Raw genomic sequence first — 18260 nt, 5'->3', positions numbered from 1 at the left:
AGTGGCTCAATGGCTTAAGGAGGCTATTTCTTTGGCTTACATTCTGAGGGGTAGATCTGCTCCCATGCATGTCAAGACTTATTTTACCAGGTCTTTGGCGACTTCTTTAGCAGAGCCTAGGACAATTTTGTTGGCAAAGATCTGTTGGTCAGTGACGTGGTCTTCTTCTCATTCCTTTAAGCATTACCGTTTGGATGTGTCTGCTCGAGCAGATGCTTCCTTTGGGGCCATGGTTCTCACTGCAGGGATATTGCAGACCATCCTGTCTTAAGGATTGGTTTGTACATCCCATTTCGCTGGACTGATCCTTGGGACATAATGGAAGAAAAAATTAATTACCTGATAATTTTCTTTCCTTTAGTCCCAAAGGATCAGTCCAGAGCCTGCCCTTCTGTGATGGTTTTGGTTTTTCTGGGTTCTATGTAATTTCAAATGTTTGTATTGTTCTGGTTCTGTTATTTCTAAGGCATGAGTTTTGCCCTTTATTTCATAATTCTTTTTCTATCTGTGTCACGTTTTCCAAAGCAGGAACTAGGATTGTGAGCCCTTAGACCACTGCCGAAGAGCGGCAGCGGCAGGCAAAACCACCCCACACAGGGATAAGTCAGAACTCTGACAGGGACAGCTAGACTTCACCTGCACTTGACCACCGTTCCTCAGGAGTTGAGCCCCTGGGTGCAGGTAGCTGGCAGGACTTACCGGACAGGGCAGGAATTAGAAACCAGCAGGATACACATAGGGTCTAGAATACACAGGGAGGCTAGGCAGAATACTAGACTAGGACTCTCAGACAGACAAAGGACAGAACTGAAAGCTGCAAGCAGCCACTGAAACAGGGAACAAACACTGATAGACAAGAGACAGAACTGAAAGCTGCCATGCAGCCACTGAAACAGAAACACAGACAACCTAGAGCTAGACAAAGACATACAAACAAGAAACAAGACTGGGAAACAAGCAATACAGTACACAAGCAATACAGAACACAAAGCTACACAAAAACTAAACTAGAATCAGGCAAGAATAGAGACTATAAACTGGACTAGGCAGAAGTGCACCAGCACCCCAACATACCAGGGCCTTAGGCGATGCAAAGGCAAAGTAGAGAGTTTCCAAATGGCTAATAAGCCCAGCAGCAGCTGAGATTCAGCTGCAGCAATCACAAGGCAGCTACGGGTGCTGTGCAGGCTCAAACAGGACAAGCAAGTCTGGCAGGCCGGAAGATCCGGACTGGACTGGGCTGAAGTCTGGAACGGGAAACAGCACACAGACAATCCAATGCAGCCACCAGGTCTGGCCACCAGGGGGCGAGATGACTGAGAGACTGAAACCTGGGCACGACCGTGACAGTACCTCCCCCTCAAGGTCCCCCCGACTTCCACGGGGAATTCAGGTCTCCATGGGTAACAATGGTGAAACCTGCGGAGGAGCTTCAAAACATGACCAGAGGTAGCTGGGCTGGAGCTTGAACTCGGCTTGGACTCAACATCTTGGCTGGAACTAGAACTCGGCTTGGACTCAGCTTCCTGGCTGAAACTACAACTCGATCTGGACTCAGCATCTTGGCTGGAACTGCAATTCGATCCATACTCAGCATCTCAGCTGGAACTGAAACTCAGAGTGGCCTCGGAATCATCTTGGCTGGACTTCCAACTTGGAGTGGACTCAGCATCATCTTGGCTGGAACTCAAACTCAGAGTGGACTCAGCATCATCTTGGCTGGACTTCAAACTCAGAGTGGACTCAGCATAGGCTGGAACTCAAACTCAGAGTGGACTCAACCTCATCTTGGCTGGAGCTCAAATTTGGAGTGGACTCAGCATCATCTTGGCTGGAACTCAAACTCGGAGTGGACTCAACATCATCTTGGCTGGATTTCAAACTTGGCTTGGGCCCAGTGTCTCGGCTGAGACTCAGAACAGAAGCTAAAGTGGGCCTCCAAAAAGGCGGCAGGCGAGCCAAAAACTCGGGACTTCTAAGACGTCTTCTTTCCACAGTAGATTCCGGAGTATCTCGCAAGCCTGAATCGGAGATAAGTAGGTTGCAGTACTTGAAGAGCGAGGTCTTAGGATCAGTGGTGGAAACTGGGTTTATCCGGAAACCAAGCCCCCCCCCCCCCCCCCCCCCCGAGGCGTTCCCTCTCAGCAGCAGCTTCAGGAGTATTTTTCAAGGCCGGGTCAGAACAAAGTCTATCATGGTAATCCTGGAGCGTTATCCCACAATAAAGGTCAGAAACTGAGGCGAGACCAGAATCCAAACAGGAACTAGGAGCTGCCCTCGGCCAGAACCCCGGAGTGCCAACAAAGGAAAAAGTCATAGGCTGGAGACCCAGCAGGTAGGGTGATTGTGCCGAGCGCATGGCCTTTGCATTCTGTCACGTTTTCCAAAGCAGGAACTAGGATCGTGAGCCCTTGGACCACTGCCAAGGAGCGGCAGCAGCAGGCAAAACCACCCCACACAGGGATAAGTCAGAACTCTGACAGGGACAGCTAGACTTCACCTGCACTTGACCACCATTCCTCAGGAGTTGAGCCCCTGGGTGCAGGTGGCCGCAGGACTTACCGGACAGGGCAGGAACTGGAAACCAGCAGGATACACACAGGGTCTAGAATACACAGGGAGGCTAGGCAGAATACTAGACTAGGACTCTCAGACAGACAAGGGACAGTACTGAAAGCTGCAAGCAGCCACTGAAACAGGGAAAAAACACTGGTAGACAAGAGACAACTGAAAGCTGCCATGCAGCCACTGAAACAGAAACACAGACAACCTAGAGCTAGACAAAGACATACGAACAAGAAACAAGAATGGGAAACAAGCAATATACAGGTAGTACACAAGCAATACAGAACACAAAGCTACACAAAAACTAAACTAGAATCAGGCAAGAGTACAGACTATAAACTGGACTAGGCAGAAGTGCACCAGCACCCCAACATACCAGGGCCTTAGGCAATGCAAAGGCAAAGCAGAGAGTTTCCAAATGGCTAATAAGCCCAGCAGCAGCTGAGATTCAGCTGCAGCAATCACAAGGCAGCTACAGGTGCTGTGCAGGCTCAAAGAAGACAAGCAAGTCTGGCAGGCTGGAAGATCCGGACTGGACTGGGCTGAAGTCTGGAACGGGAAACAGCACACAGACAATCCAATGCAGCCACCAGGTCTGGCCACCAGGGGGTGAGATGACTGAGAGCCTGAAACCTGGGCACGACCGTGACAATCTGGAGTTTTTTCTCTGGAAGTCACTCTCTTTCATTGCTTGGTTATCGAATACTGACTTGGTTGCTAAGCACAGGAGCTATGAGGCACAACTTGTTAGAGTTCTCTATCTCCATCTGCTGGCGGATGGTCACAACCCATTTGTCTGGACTGATCCTTTGGGACTAAAGGAAAGAAAATTATCAGGTAATTAACTAATTTTTCCATGAACAGCGGCATAGCACCAGAAGAGAGAGAGTTTGTGTCTGTCTGAAAAGATGAAGTGTGTGCATGCATACATAAGTGAGCCTGAAGAATGAGTGCATGCATTTGTGTGTCTGAAAATCAAGAATATGTGTGAATGTGTGTTTGTCTAAAGAATGAGTGTGCAGGCGTGTATCTGAAGGGTGAGAGTGCATGCATACCTGTATGTTTCTGTGTTGCTGGTGAGGATAGTCTCATTAGTTTTGCTTTGGCTGGAGTGGAGAAGTCTACTAGTATAAATATATCTGTGTGCATACCAAGTGAAGGGAAATTTTCAGCCTGGGGAAATTTACCCAGCTAATTATTTAGTTACCTGATCAAATTCCTTTAAAGCTGTCCTAACACTGCCTCTACTTTGTCTGTATCCTTTCATAAGCACCAAAGAAAGCTAAATATCATTTTCTTTTGCTTCTTCCATTTGTGGAGCTCTTTTTGTAGCAATTTGTTAATTTATACCTCAGAGTCATGAAAATGACTTGCCCCAGCTTCTCTGGTTCTTCATTCACTGTTCTAACCACTAGGCTACGCCACTCAAAGCATGCGCTTGCACAATCACCATGCCCACTCACAACCTGCTACTGATGTTACCCCTAAAACTGGAGAGGGAAGTGTGGGTGGGGTAGGCCATAAATGAAAATCCAGGTGAGGGGTTAGGGCAGGGAAAGAGTGAATGTGACTGGGAGAGTGATAAAAGAAGTAGGTAGGGGGCCCAGAAATGTATGTTTGCCTAGGGCCCATGCATCAGAGTTTCATTTGGATCTCTGTAATCATTGACTGTAAATCTGGTCACTATTGGGCTCATTTTCGAAAGAGAAGGGCGCCAATCTTTCGACACAAATCAGGAGATGGGTGTCCTTCTCCCAGAGTCGCCCAAATTAGCATTATCGAAAGCCAATTTTGGGTGCTCTCAACTGCTTTCCGTCGCGGGGATGACCAAAGTTCCCGGGGGCATGTCGGAAGCATAGCGAAGGCGGGACTGGGGCGTGCTTAACAAATGTGCGATCCCAGCCGATAATGGGAAAAGAAGGGCGTCCCTGACGAACACTTGGACGACTTTACTTGGTCCTTTTTTTTTACGACCAAGCCACAAAAATGTGCCCTAAAAGACCAGATGACCACCAGAGGGAATTGAGCATGACCTCCCCCTACTCCCCCAGTGGTCACTAACCCCCTCCTACCTTTAAAAAAAATGTTAAAATATTTTTTCCAGCCTTTATGCCAGTTTCAAATATCATACCCAGCTCCAGGACGCAGTATGCAGGTCCCTGGAGCAGTTTTAGTGGGTACTGCAGTGCATTTCAGGCAGGCGGACCCAGGCCCATCCTCCCTACCTGTTAAACTTGTGGTGGTAAATGTGAGCCCTCCAAAACCCACCAGAAACCCACTGTACTCACATGTAGGTGCCCCCCTTCATTCCTAAGAGCTATGGTAGTGGTGTACAGTTGTGGGTAGTGGGTTTTGGGGGGGGCTCAACACACAAGGTAAGGGAGCTATGCACCTGGGAGCTTTTTCTGAAGTCCACTGCAGTGCCCCCTAGGGTGCCCGGTTGGTGTCCTGGCATGTGAGGGGGACCAGTGCACTACGAATGCTGGCTCCTCCCACAACCAAAGGGCTTGGATTTGGTCATTTCTGAGATGGGCCTCGGTTTCCATTATCGCCAAAAATCGGGGACGACCATCTCTAGGGACAACCATCTCTAAGGTCGACCTAAATGTGGAGATTTGGGCGTCCCCAACCGTATTATCGAAACGAAAGATGGCCACCCATCTTGTTTCGATAATACAGGTTTCCCCGCCCCTTCGTGGGGACATCCTGCGAGGACGCCGTCAGGAAAACTTGGCGCCCCGTTCAATTATGCCCCTCCACGTATCACTGTTGCACAATGACTAGGACTCCTTTTCCCCAGGGCCTACTAACTGTGCCTCTGTGACAGCCTGAGCCCTAACTATCCTAGGGAGTGGATGACGTGAAGTGAGAATTGAACCTATGTACTGCCATTGCACATTGTTGTTGAGCCACTAGACCAGCTCCTGTACAAATCCATTTTCTGGGTAATTCAAGGTTAACAGACCCTTTGTTAACATTTTTATCTCCATTACAGATTTGTGAATGAAATGACAAAAACAAATCCAGACTTCAGCCTCTTTTGACTTTACTGTTTGGAGTGGCTCCTCTGAGATTCTCATTGCCTCACAGCTTATGGATCCCATGAAAGTCGAAATAAAGTGTGTGGTGTAGAAAAAGTATAAAACATATTTTGTTTTTTTTAATACATGTTACAGGAGGAATAACTATTCCTGTTTTTAGTACATGACAGGAAAACACATTTCCACTTGGTCCCTTTGTCATCGCTGGTACTTTAGTTACCATGCTGCCCGATAGTCAAAATTATTTAGCTGGCTGCTGACTGGTTAAATCGCTTGGTCAGGGCTAGTTGCTAATATTCTGTGGCAGCTGAATATCACGGTTAGTGGCGAACACAAAGCTGGCTATCATGGGGGCGTTCCACGAGCAGTTTCAGTACTTGACCGCTTAAGTGCTCATATTCAGCACTTAAAGAGGCCAGGGTTAGTGCATAAATTGGACTGCATAATATTCTGTCCTATCTTTTTTGTATCCATACATTTTTATTGAAAAAGCAAACAAAAGAGCATTTATGTTTGCAATGTAGAAACTTCGTAATTCTGTGTAAATTGTTCCCTCCCCACTTCCCTGTCCCAAAAATAGCAGCAACAACAACAACTCTAGAACATGGAAATATCCCATCAGTTCCCCCCCCCCCCCCCCCCCCGTCCCTCCCCTCTCCTCTCTCATAAATAAAAGATTCATATGAGTCTATTCTTCCTTGTCCAGATCATATCTACCATGTAATCGAGCAATTAATATTTCCAATTCATGAAGTTGAGCCACTCGTACCAACCAATCTTCCACTGTAGGCCCAAAAATTCTTTTCCAGTGAATCGAAATCACATTCTTTGCAGCTGCTAAACAAAGTCTTTTAAGGTGAACCTGCTATCGAGTTCCCTTAGTATTAGTCCCAACAACAGTCCATAGGAATCAATGAAAACCCAGTCCCCAGAACCCTAATTAATTCCATTACCTCCCTGGATCAATATTGTTGAATAATCCCGCACTCCCACCAAATATTTAAAAAAGTTCCCTTGGCCCCCATACATTTCCAGCATTCATCTGTCATCATATTAGGGAACATTATTTTCAGCTTCACAGGAGTGTAATACCAACGAGTCACCACTTTGTATGCATTTTCCTTAACACATAAATGGAGGATTTTTAAACCTTTCAAAACACTCTTTTTCATTCACTCTTTGTGATCTCTCTCCCTAAATCCTGTTCCCAATGCTCCATTAAACCAAACTTCCTAAAATTCCACCCCCTAAAAACCTATAAAATAACGATAAAGGTCTAGGCCACTTAACCAGACCCTTCCACAGTGTTTCAAAATGCTCTATATCTTTGGGGTGTGTATTCCTTTCTATACTAGCCCTGTAATATGGTACTAGGCCTGTAAGATGGCCCTGCTAGCCTTCAGCTTTCCTAGCCTTGCTGTCTTCAGCATATTTTTAGTTTCTTCCTGCAGCTGTGCATGTAAGTTACAGTGCTTTCTCAGGAAATGGAAAGTACATGTTACATGTCAAGGTGACACTTGGAAGGAACTGAGGCTTATGTGGTCCATATATGGCAGAAACATATGGATATAACATTGGTGGTGATGAGAGACTGAGGACCCTGCGAGCCCAAGATGTTCCAACGGAAATATGTGTTCAGAGAAGAAGGACGCAAGGTGTTTTATAATATTTATTTGCTTGCTACATGGGTATTTGCATGCTGTGAGCACGCTTTACTGATAAGGAATTAGCCAATTGCCACAAAGTGTGCATGTGCACACAAGAGGGGAGGATGATACAATGTGGGAAATTGCCATATATGTATACATATAAAAAATAACAGAATATTACAGGAAAATCCATATATGATCACAAGTTAGTTTAGGAGAAATCACATGAGTTAGGAGAAATGAAACCTACAACAGTATATATGTAATAACTAAGAGACATGGGCTGAGCAGACTTTGTTATTCAGTCTTTGCATTTGCCTTTTTCTGTGTGACAACCTGTTCCAGAGAGAACAATTATTTTGTATTGGCTTAATGAGATACCAATAAAGATTTTTACTGGTTGCGCCTGTATCTAAGTCTGATTGTCTCTCTTATTTCCAGCCCCTAGGGCTGAAGTGTCCTCTCCTCCTATGGGGCAAGGGACAGAGGGGATATTACAGGGGTCAGATTGAAGCCACCCTTGTCCCATAATATAATGTTTAACTTGAAAAAGGAAATATACCTTAAGGTAAGGGGATATTTTTTCATATTTACAAGTACTCAAATGATATAATTTCCTCTACATCAAAGAATTGTCTAAAACATGTTAACCCCATGCTCCCCCAGCTAGCAAATACTCCACTTTCCCTGCCCACTCATGGCAGGCTCAATGCGGCTTACATGGGGCAATGGAGGGTTAAGTGACTTGCCCAGAGTCACAAGGAGCTGCCTGTGCCTGAAGTGGGAATCGAACTCAGTTCCTCAGGACCAAAGTCCACCACCCTAACCACTAGGCCACTCCTAGTCCATTAATGTTCCACGAACCCACTTGAATTCCCATCTGAGTGTTCCCCCTCTCCCCACCTCCTCCCCCCTTAGATCCCCTCCCCTGTCTGTGCCCCTGATTCCCCCCTGCCCCCCTCATCCATTCTGGCTTTGTCCGCCCTCTGCCAGCCCACTCCACCAAGGAAGATCACCCCTTCCCTGAGCAGAACCCCTCCCACCCTCCATCCCCCCTCCAACATTGCATTCATATCCCCACTTCTTTCCCCCTTTACACACTCTCCCGATTCAGGCACATGCAGAAATAAGCAGTTATAAGAACCAATAAAGATCAGTTCTCTGTAGTCTCCTCTTTTTTTTCCTTCAAGTGTTCTTTTCTGCCAAATGAGCCGTCTAGGTTTTCTATCAACTACCGTTTGCCATCCTGTAGAACGCAATGTGGATGCTCCCTTTGCGCTCTTGTCCAGCTTAATTGGTATCCTTTTTTATAATCTCCTCCTCTGCCAACTCAGAGCAGGTCCTGTTTTCATCTTCCTCTGAATTGCCGAACTCCACCACCATATTGGATGCTTAATCTCCTGCTTTGCGGTTCGGCGTCAGCTGCCCTCTGATATGTATTTAAACTTCTCCAAACGCTTTCTGCATCGTATTAATCTTCTATCCTGTTGGTGGAAGTTTCCACACTGAGGGGGATTGGAGAGGGTTATAATTCAGCACATTACCCGCTGCTCTAACAGAGTTGAAGCTTCAGGCGTCCGTACTCGAGCAGTGATGTCACTTCTTCCCCCCAAGTCTGTCCTATCTTTATGTGGTAAACCCATAGCGGCATGTGATGAATATTGACTTAAGCGGCTATATGTTAGTTCACTTAAAAATAACCGGATATTGAAAACCGAAGCCCATACAGGCCTCTGCTCTGAATATCTGGGAATAACGCTCAACACTGATGGCTGAATATTAACCCTATAGTGTTTTAGGGAGGGGATGGTCTGTTCACTTTGATTGGGGGTGGGGCCTGAAACCAGAGCCCATCATGATTTTGTTTTCAAACCTGAAATTATTTGACTAAATACCTGAGGCAATGGGAAATAGTGACTTGCCCAAGGCCATGAGAAATGTCAGTTGGAGAAGTAGGATTTAAATGCAGGTCTCTTTGGTTCACAGAGAACTGTTCTTTTTGAGTTTGTTTGTTTTGAAATTGCAATACAAGTCACTTGCACAGTAAATAATATGATAGCAACAATAACCATATGAAAAAATAAAATAGAAAATCAACTACCATCTATTAAAAACCACATATTATGGGAGCTTATAATCATAACAAACATTCATGAAGAACTTATAAAAGAAAAGGGGTCTGGAGATAGATTACACAAGGCTCGAGATATATCACATAAACAGAGTTAATCCCTAGTGGAACCAGATGGAACCACTAGTCGATGTGCATCCAAAAAGAAGCAGTCAATTGTCTAGGCTAGAAACAGATATGTGTCACAGATTTATAGTTGACAATACATTTACATGGAAACTTGAGGGAAAGGGCTCCTAGTTGAAGATCCCCAGGTCTCAACAGCAAAAAAACCTCCCTTCTATATTTTTGATTTTCTTTTGTCCCCTCTGTAAAAATACAAATGTCTAAAAATACACATTTTTGAGTTAAGAAATAAATCCGCCCTGTGCTTTAAGAAAAGGTGAAAAATACAGTCTGTGAGATTTCAAAGCAAAAGACATCAACAATAATGACAACATCAGCAGCAAATCAGAGTCAGACATTTCCAATATAGCAGGAGTATCTAAATTTGGAGTCTCCAGCTGATCAGGCAACCCTTCACTAGTTTTCTGTTAGCTCTTGGAAGAAAATAAATTTGTGTAATAGAAGGCATGGTCTCGGGTGGCACCTTCAATATTTCAGTCAAATATTGCACAAATACTTCTTTAGGAGATCTCATCGTCAACTTAGAAAAATTTCATAATTGCAGATTCTCCAAGGACAAGTAGGCCTTCGTATTCTCACAGCTGGGTGACGTCATCCAAAGGAGACTGATGTGGATACTGACTAGTTAATAGAACTTTCTAGGAGTGTGCCAGGGAGGATGTGTTTTGTGTTCTACTCAAAGTGCGCTTGCTCTCTCATTCTGCTTTCCCGTGCAAGTATTTTTTCTTTACTAGGCTATTATTTTTTTATTCTTCTTTTTCTTTTGTAATTTCCCTTTATTTTAATTAGTTTTTTTGGCTCTTCAGGTTTCCTTTATTTTTCGCAAGCTGCTAGGCCTGTTTAGGCTGGAGCACCAACCTCAATTTGAACACTACCTCTTTCTCAGTTCACAATTGAGGAGTTTAATTTGGCCACAATTTTTTTCTCGATGTCCCATAAAGTCCCCAGTGGCTTCAAGAGGTGCACCCACTGTAATAAGTGATTTATTTGATGGACCCACACTCCGTGGCATAGCTAGGGTAGTTGACACCCGGGGCCGGTTTTTTTTTAACACCCCCCCCCCCCGAAATCCAGCACTAGGCATACCGAGAATACAAAACACTCAGGACCTATAGAGCAATTCTACCATACCATAAGCAGTAATTTGTACGAGTCACACAAGGAAAAGGAAAGCATCTTAAACACTACAGTGAGCACTAGAACATCAATTCACCTATTGTAAAATGAAAACAGACAGATTAGTACAGATCGTCGATCCTGCACAGTCAATGCCAACCGAAAGCCATGTCTTTTTCACAAACACAGATACACCCTAATCCACTATAGAATAATCATAAACTTTCTATTTAGACAAAAATTAAACTGAACCCCCGATGCCAGACTCTGCATACAATGCAACACCACAGAAACAGAAAATGTCCCCTAGTACTGTGCAAAATATAAAGACAGCAGATGTAAATTTGAAAAAACTAACAAATACCAATCACCACTTTACAAATTAACAAATAGAAATAAAACAAATACAGAAAATAAAATAATACCATTTTATTGGACTAATACATTTAGCTTCCAGAGGCCAAAATCTCCTTCCTTAGGTCAATACAGTATAGTGCTGTTACAGTATCCTATCCTGACCTGAGGAAGGGGGTTTTGTTCTCTGAAAGTTAAGTAAAAATGTATTAAAATTAGTCCAATAAAAAGATTACCTTATTTACCCCAGTCCCCTTCGCCCCTCTGAGCTCCCCATTCCCCTTCTCCCCTATGAGCACCCCTCTGAGCTCCCCCACCCCTCCCCCACCGCTCCCCAATCCCCTTCTCCCCTCTGAGCTCCCCCACCCCTCCCCAATCCCCTTCTCCCCTCTGAGCACCCCTCTGAGCTCCCCCACCCTCCCCAATCCCCTTCTCCCCTCTGAGCACCCCTCTGAGCTCCCCCACCCCTCCCCTCCCCAACCCCCTTCTCCCCTCTGAGCACCCCTCTGAGCTCCCCAATCCCCTTCTCCACTCTGAGCACCCCAATCCCCTTCTCCCCTCTGAGCATCCCTCTGAGCTCCCCCACCCTCCCCAATATCCTTCTCCTCTGAGAACCCCTTTTGAGCTCCCCCACCCTCCCCAATCCTCTTCTCCCCTCTGAGAACCCCTCTGAGCTCCCCCACCCCTCCCCAATTCCCTTCTCCCCTCTGAGCTCCCCCACCCCTCCCCTCCCCTCCCAATCCCCTTCTCTCCTGTGAGCTCCCCCTCTCCCATCTGAGCCCCCCCTCCATCGAGAGCCGACAGAGCCCTCGTCTCCTGCCACCACCCTGCCCTTTTTTTTTTAAATCCATGCAGAAACGCACGCAGCGCTTCGTGTCTGCCCTGCGTGTGCTGTGAAGGCAGAAAATCGTCTCACTGGCGTTGGGCCTTCCCTCACTGTGTCCCGCCCCCTTCTGAGGTAACTTCCTATTTCCTCAAGGGCGGGACACAGCAACGGAAGGCCCAACACCAGCGAGACGATTTTCTGCCTTCACAGCACGCAGAGCAGACGCGAAGCGCTGCCTGCGTCGCTGCATGGATTAAAAAAAAGGCAGGGTGGTGGCAGAAGACGAGAGCTGTCGGCTCTCGACGGAGCACCCCCCCACCCGCTGGCACCCTGGGCAGACCGCCCCCACCGCCCCGCCCTTGCTACGCCACTGCCCACACTCTTGGTGCATCAAATGCCTTGGGCCTGACCATGAACCTAACTCTTGTTCTTTCTGTTTAAAAATGCAGATGAAGACACAGAGGACGTGGCAGGTCCAACAGGAGAAACTTGTTGGCTCCTTGAAGGCTAATACATTGTCATCGGCACTGGACGCATTGACCTTTGCTGCCAAGACTAACATCCAGGTACTGAGAGCAGGCTTCAGGACTGGTAAACATCAGACCCGACACTGAGGACACATACAGGTTCAATGTCATCCTCATTGGCACTGAAGGACCGCGATGCTGAGCATCAGAGAAAGCCCAAGAAGCACAAGCATCAGCCTTCATTGATGCAATGTACCCGAGAAACACTGGTACTGTGAGGAGTGCTCCCCCTCTTTGGAAGAGGTGCTAGTGAGCAAGTCTCCAGGCAGCCAAGTCCCTGCTACCAGTTTGGCACTGACGCTTTCTTAGGCTGCCTCTCTCCTGGCTCCCCGACTTTCCCAAAGCCTTTCTTCAATGAGTGGTTCTGAGCCATGCTCAGAAAGGAGCTGGCACAGATGCTGCAGCTGCAAACCACTCAGGCATTGAGGACACTTGTGCCAGGTGAGAATCAGTCCCAGATTCTTCCTGAAGCTTAGCCCATACCTGTGCAGAGATCCTAGACGCTGGTGCCTCGAAGAGTGTTGACGTCGACATCAACGCATACAGTACCACTCTTGATGTCGAGGGAGGAAGCTTCTCCGTAGTTAGAGAGTAGGGTTGTACCTCAACACTCTTTGGAGCATGGACTTGGTCTCATTGAGCTGAGGCAGGCACAGACTCATTCAGCTAGGTTTGGTGAAGTGTCTGAGTGGGACCATACATGGGACTCAGAGGAGGACCCACACTACTTCTTGGAGAAAGGAGTCTTAAGGGGTACCCTCTGATCCCTCCCCTCCCTCAAGAGAGATGTAAATCTTCACCTGAAGGTGTCTTTCCTTGGTCTTGTTAGGGGGATTGGCTTCTGCCATCCCATTTAAGTTAGAGACAGAGAAAGAATCTAGGGCAGAAATTTTAAATGTCGTAGACTACGAGTCTCCTAAGGAAGGGGTTACAGTACCATTGAACCCTATCTTTAAAGATGCACTGACGAAGAACTGGGAATTTGCACCTAAGAAGGTGGATACACCGTATCATATCCAGAAGGCTTCCGGGTTTGAGAGGGCCCCACTGCCTCATCACTCTCTGGTGGTCAAATCTGTCCTTAAACAAGCTAGGAGTTCCAATACTCATAACTCAGCGCCCCCAAGTAGAGAGGCTCAGATACTGGATTCATTTGGGAGGAAAGCTTTTCAGGCCTTGATGCTTATTGCCCACATCCAGTCCTATTACCTCTGTATGAGCTTTTACTTGCAGACTTTGGTCTGTAGTACACGTGGAGGGGCATTTTCAAAACAAGCGTCCAAGTTGCGATTTGGACGTCTTTGCAAAACATCCAAATCCAGGGGCGGAGAAAACCGTATTTTCAAAAAAAGATGGACATCTATCTTTCGTTTCAAAAATACCGTCAGAGATGTCCAAATCCTTAAATCTGGACGTCCCTAGGTATAGACGTATTTGACTTTCGGCGATTTTTTAAACCAAAGACGTCCAGGTCAAACACGTCCAAATGCAAGCCATTTGGACGTGGGAGGAGCCAGCATTTGTAGTACACTAGTCCCCTTGACATGCCAGGACACCAACCAGGCACCCTAGGGGGCACAGCAGTGGACTTCATAAAAAGCTGCCAGGAACATAGCTCCCTTACCTTGTGTGCTGAGACCCCCAACCCCCCCAAAACCCACTACCTGCAACTGTACAACACTACCATAGCCCTTACAGGTGAAGGGGGGCACCTATATATGGGTACAGTGGGTTTGTGGTGGGTTTTGGAGAGCTCGCTGTTTCCTCCACAAATGTAACAGGTAGGGGGGTATGGGCCTGGGTCCGCCTGTCTGAAGTGCACTGCAGTACCCACTAAAACTGCTCCTGGGACCTTCATGCACTGTCATGGACCTGAGTATGACATCTGAGGCTGGCATGACATATTTTTAAAGATATTTTTTGAGGGTGGGAGGGGGTTAGTGACCACTGGGGGAGTAACAGGAGGTCATCCCTGAATCCCTCTGGTGGTCATCTGGTCATTTTGGGCACCTTTTTGTGCCTTATTCATTAAAAAAACACGTCTGGGTTAAAACATCCAAGTGTTCGTCAGGGACATCCTTGCTTTTTTCGATTATGGGTGAAAGACATCCGAGAGTTAGGCATGCCCAAGTCCCACCTTTGCTATGCCTCCGACACGCCCCCTTGAAATTTGGACATCCTTGCGACGGACTGCAGTTGGAGATGTCCAAAATCGGGCAGAGCAGAGCATACAATTTAAGGAAAAAAAATTCTCCCCCTCCCCCTCATAAATACAGTGCATCTGATTGACTGCTGAATATTACTAATACAGATTCAGACAATAAGAAAGGCATTTCAAAGTGCTAACCTGCTCTGGCCAGCAATTTATTCTTATGGAGAGAAGTTTAGAACATTAACATAATGAAAAAAGTGTCACTTGAAGATCCATTTGACTAGTTATGGTGAAGCGGGATAAAGATGATGTGATTAAGTTATGGTCAAACTGGCAGCCTTCCACACATTAAAGGAATAAGCTGCCTCTCCTACACTGTGCACTGTTGCTGCAGTATGAAGACCAGTCCAAGCCAGAAGCTGAAAATATCAATGCTGATGAGGGGTAAGCTTCCCTCTTCTATAGCCTCAGGAAGAATACAAAACCACCATTCTTTGTCTTGGTGGCTTTACTCATTAAGACATACAGAGTTCTCGGCTGCAGGTTTTAAGATGAGCTTCCGTGGTGATTCGAATAGAGCTTTATTTTGAATATGCATATACCATGTTATGATATCAAGGTGTGGGGGATAGTAATTAAGCTTGATGCAGGATATAGAATTGGAGGCTGTGGATGTGTGTGAGTGAGCTGGGGGTTAGGTCTTAAGGAATACTGAGGTCACTTGGTGTTGTATTAGTGTTATATATGTATCTACCTATAATAACTGAATAAAGGTTATTTATAAAGTATGATGTATTGAATAATGAATAGTGAGGACAGAGTGGATTGGGCTCCAAAAGAGAATGCCAATAGATCACAGTGAATGCTAACAGTCACCTACATCCTTCTTAATCAGAAATGTAGCTTCACCCTTTGTCTACCCATTCAAAGCCCCACATGTCCCTGCACAAAGAGTGCTCCTTTATAGTTCATGTCCTCAGCTGTAACCAACCTAACTGGACAATTCAGTAGATCATCAATGCAGCTTCTCTGCTAGATAGTCACATTGGTTATTAGATGAGCAGATGCTCTCTTCTCTTTAGGCTCTGTCTTACAGTCTTGCTATCTGCTTTCTTCCTCCACTTTGTGTTCTGTATGCTTCAATTGACTGTAGAAGGGACTCATTAACCAGCTGAAGGATGTGTTACCAAGATAGTCCATCATGTCATTCAGTGATTCCTGGATTTTTTCAGCTGTTTTTTTGCTGGTGCTAAGTTGCTCAAACATAGCCCTCAAGGTGATGGGAGAGTTGAACCTCTGGTAAAGATTCAGCCATTGTGATGGTGGATTTGGTCCTGGATGTTTTGGAGGGTAAGCCTTGGATTCTGGTTACCAGACTGAGGCAGGTGGTCTGAGAAGCTGCTAAATCAAATCCTGGACTACAGCTAGAATGTACAATTCAGTGTGCTAAAAAAAATAAAGGGAGGTTATTGTTAGAAAATTTGTCAGATTGCTTGATTCTAATTTGAAATGCTACCTCTTCCCCAGCACCACCTAAACAGCTTACAATTGAATATAACTGAGTGAAGCACAACCAGTTGGTACAAACATTCCCCTGTTAACTGGCTCCTGAACTTCTTTACACTAAGATGGCCAATGCTCTTAGGGGGTAGTTTAATCAAATTCTAGAACAGTTTGAACCCCTGTGTTTAGGTTGCCTTTGGATTGTTATGTAGGTAGAAGCAGGTGCTCAAAACATGCTTAACTCTATTTAAGTGTCCCTAGGAGTGAGAATGGGAAAAGGGGATTGTGCTAAGTTACATAAACCAATTTTCTACTGACTGATTTACAAAATTACTCTTGCCCTGTCACTGCAGGAACATAGTCAATGTCACATTGTTCTCCAAATACCTATAGAACTTCACAGCCTAAGTATAGCATTATGGCACCCTTTATCTTTGAAGATAAGTTAGTTATGTTGGCTTTATTAAAAGTGTCTGGGCTAGCCCAATCTTAAGTGCTTTTAGGGAAAAAGCTTCAGTAGCAGGCAACATTCAAACATAAGCTTAATCTTTGGAGCAGGTGTTAGATGTATGCCTAACAGTAGATCACAGCTCCACCCCTGGGAATGCCTATGTGCGATCTATAAGAGGCAGGGGTATAGTCAGCCCTCCAGGTTTTGGGAGGACAATGCATTCCTCCCTTCTCCTCTATACCCCCCCCCCCCCCCATCCCCATGTTAGCTTCATAATGCACGTGAAACAGATATGCAGGTGACCTTCCAGAATTTCCTTTCCATTGTTTACAGGTCCTGCCATGTCATTTGCATGTGACCCAAACACAACTTACATATGCACATGTAGAGTGAAATGCAACCTAATGGTAGTTTGCTACATTGCATTTCAAGCTTGAACAAACATACAGTGGGGGAAATAAGTATTTGATCCCTTGCTGATTTTGTAAGTTTGCCCACTGACAAAGACATGAGCAGCCCATAATTGAAGGGTAGGTTATTGGTAACAGTGAGAGATAGCACATCACAAATTAAATCCGGAAAATCACATTGTGGAAAGTATATGAATTTATTTGCATTCTGCAGAGGGAAATAAGTATTTGATCCCCCACCAACCAGTAAGAGATCTGGCCCCTACAGACCAGGTAGATGCTCCAAATCAACTCGTTACCTGCATGACAGACAGCTGTCGGCAATGGTCACCTGTATGAAAGACACCTGTCCACAGACTCAGTGAATCAGTCAGACTCTAACCTCTACAAAATGGCCAAGAGCAAGGAGCTGTCTAAGGATGTCAGGGACAAGATCATACACCTGCACAAGGCTGGAATGGGCTACAAAACCATCAGTAAGACGCTGGGCGAGAAGGAGACAACTGTTGGTGCCATAGTAAGAAAATGGAAGAAGTACAAAATGACTGTCAATCGACAAAGATCTGGGGCTCCACGCAAAATCTCACCTCGTGGGGTATCCTTGATCATGAGGAAGGTTAGAAATCAGCCTACAACTACAAGGGGGGAACTTGTCAATGATCTCAAGGCAGCTGGGACCACTGTCACCACGAAAACCATTGGTAACACATTACGACATAACGGATTGCAATCCTGCAGTGCCCGCAAGGTCCCCCTGCTCCGGAAGGCACATGTGACGGCCCGTCTGAAGTTTGCCAGTGAACACCTGGATGATGCCGAGAGTGATTGGGAGAAGGTGCTGTGGTCAGATGAGACAAAAATTGAGCTCTTTGGCATGAACTCAACTCACCGTGTTTGGAGGAAGAGAAATGCTGCCTATGACCCAAAGAACACCGTCCCCACTGTCAAGCATGGAGGTGGAAATGTTATGTTTTGGGGGTGTTTCTCTGCTAAGGGCACAGGACTACTTCACCGCATCAATGGGAGAATGGATGGGGCCATGTACCGTACAATTCTGAGTGACAACCTCCTTCCCTCCGCCAGGGCCTTAAAAATGGGTCGTGGCTGGGTCTTCCAGCACGACAATGACCCAAAACATACAGCCAAGGCAACAAAGGAGTGGCTCAGGAAGAAGCACATTAGGGTCATGGAGTGGCCTAGCCAGTCACCAGACCTTAATCCCATTGAAAACTTATGGAGGGAGCTGAAGCTGCGAGTTGCCAAGCGACAGCCCAGAACTCTTAATGATTTAGAGATGATCTGCAAAGAGGAGTGGACCAAAATTCCTCCTGACGTGTGCAAACCTCATCATCAACTACAGAAGACGTCTGACCGCTGTGCTTGCCAACAAGGGTTTTGCCACCAAGTAT

At 46.0% G+C, this 18260-nt stretch overlaps 1 protein-coding gene across 3 annotated transcripts in view; it reads left to right on the top strand.

Moving 5' to 3' along the window:
- Positions 1-18260, top strand: part of TEX49 (testis expressed 49) — a 92186-nt gene that overhangs the window by 59202 nt on the left and 14724 nt on the right. Inside the window, exon 4 of one of the 3 annotated variants that reach the window (XM_030196838.1) lies at positions 5561-6228. The exons of the other annotated variants lie outside the window; for them this stretch is intronic. Within the exon in view, the coding sequence (XP_030052698.1) occupies positions 5561-5609 (49 nt within the window). The 3' untranslated portion in view covers positions 5610-6228. Of the gene's footprint in view, positions 1-5560; positions 6229-18260 lie in introns of those variants that run through there. 3 annotated transcript variants of the gene reach the window in all.

Source organism: Microcaecilia unicolor, chromosome 3 (genome assembly GCF_901765095.1).
Source record: "Microcaecilia unicolor chromosome 3, aMicUni1.1, whole genome shotgun sequence".
Classification (NCBI taxonomy): domain Eukaryota; kingdom Metazoa; phylum Chordata; class Amphibia; order Gymnophiona; family Siphonopidae; genus Microcaecilia; species Microcaecilia unicolor.
This window is presented reverse-complemented; position numbering and strand designations above follow the sequence as displayed.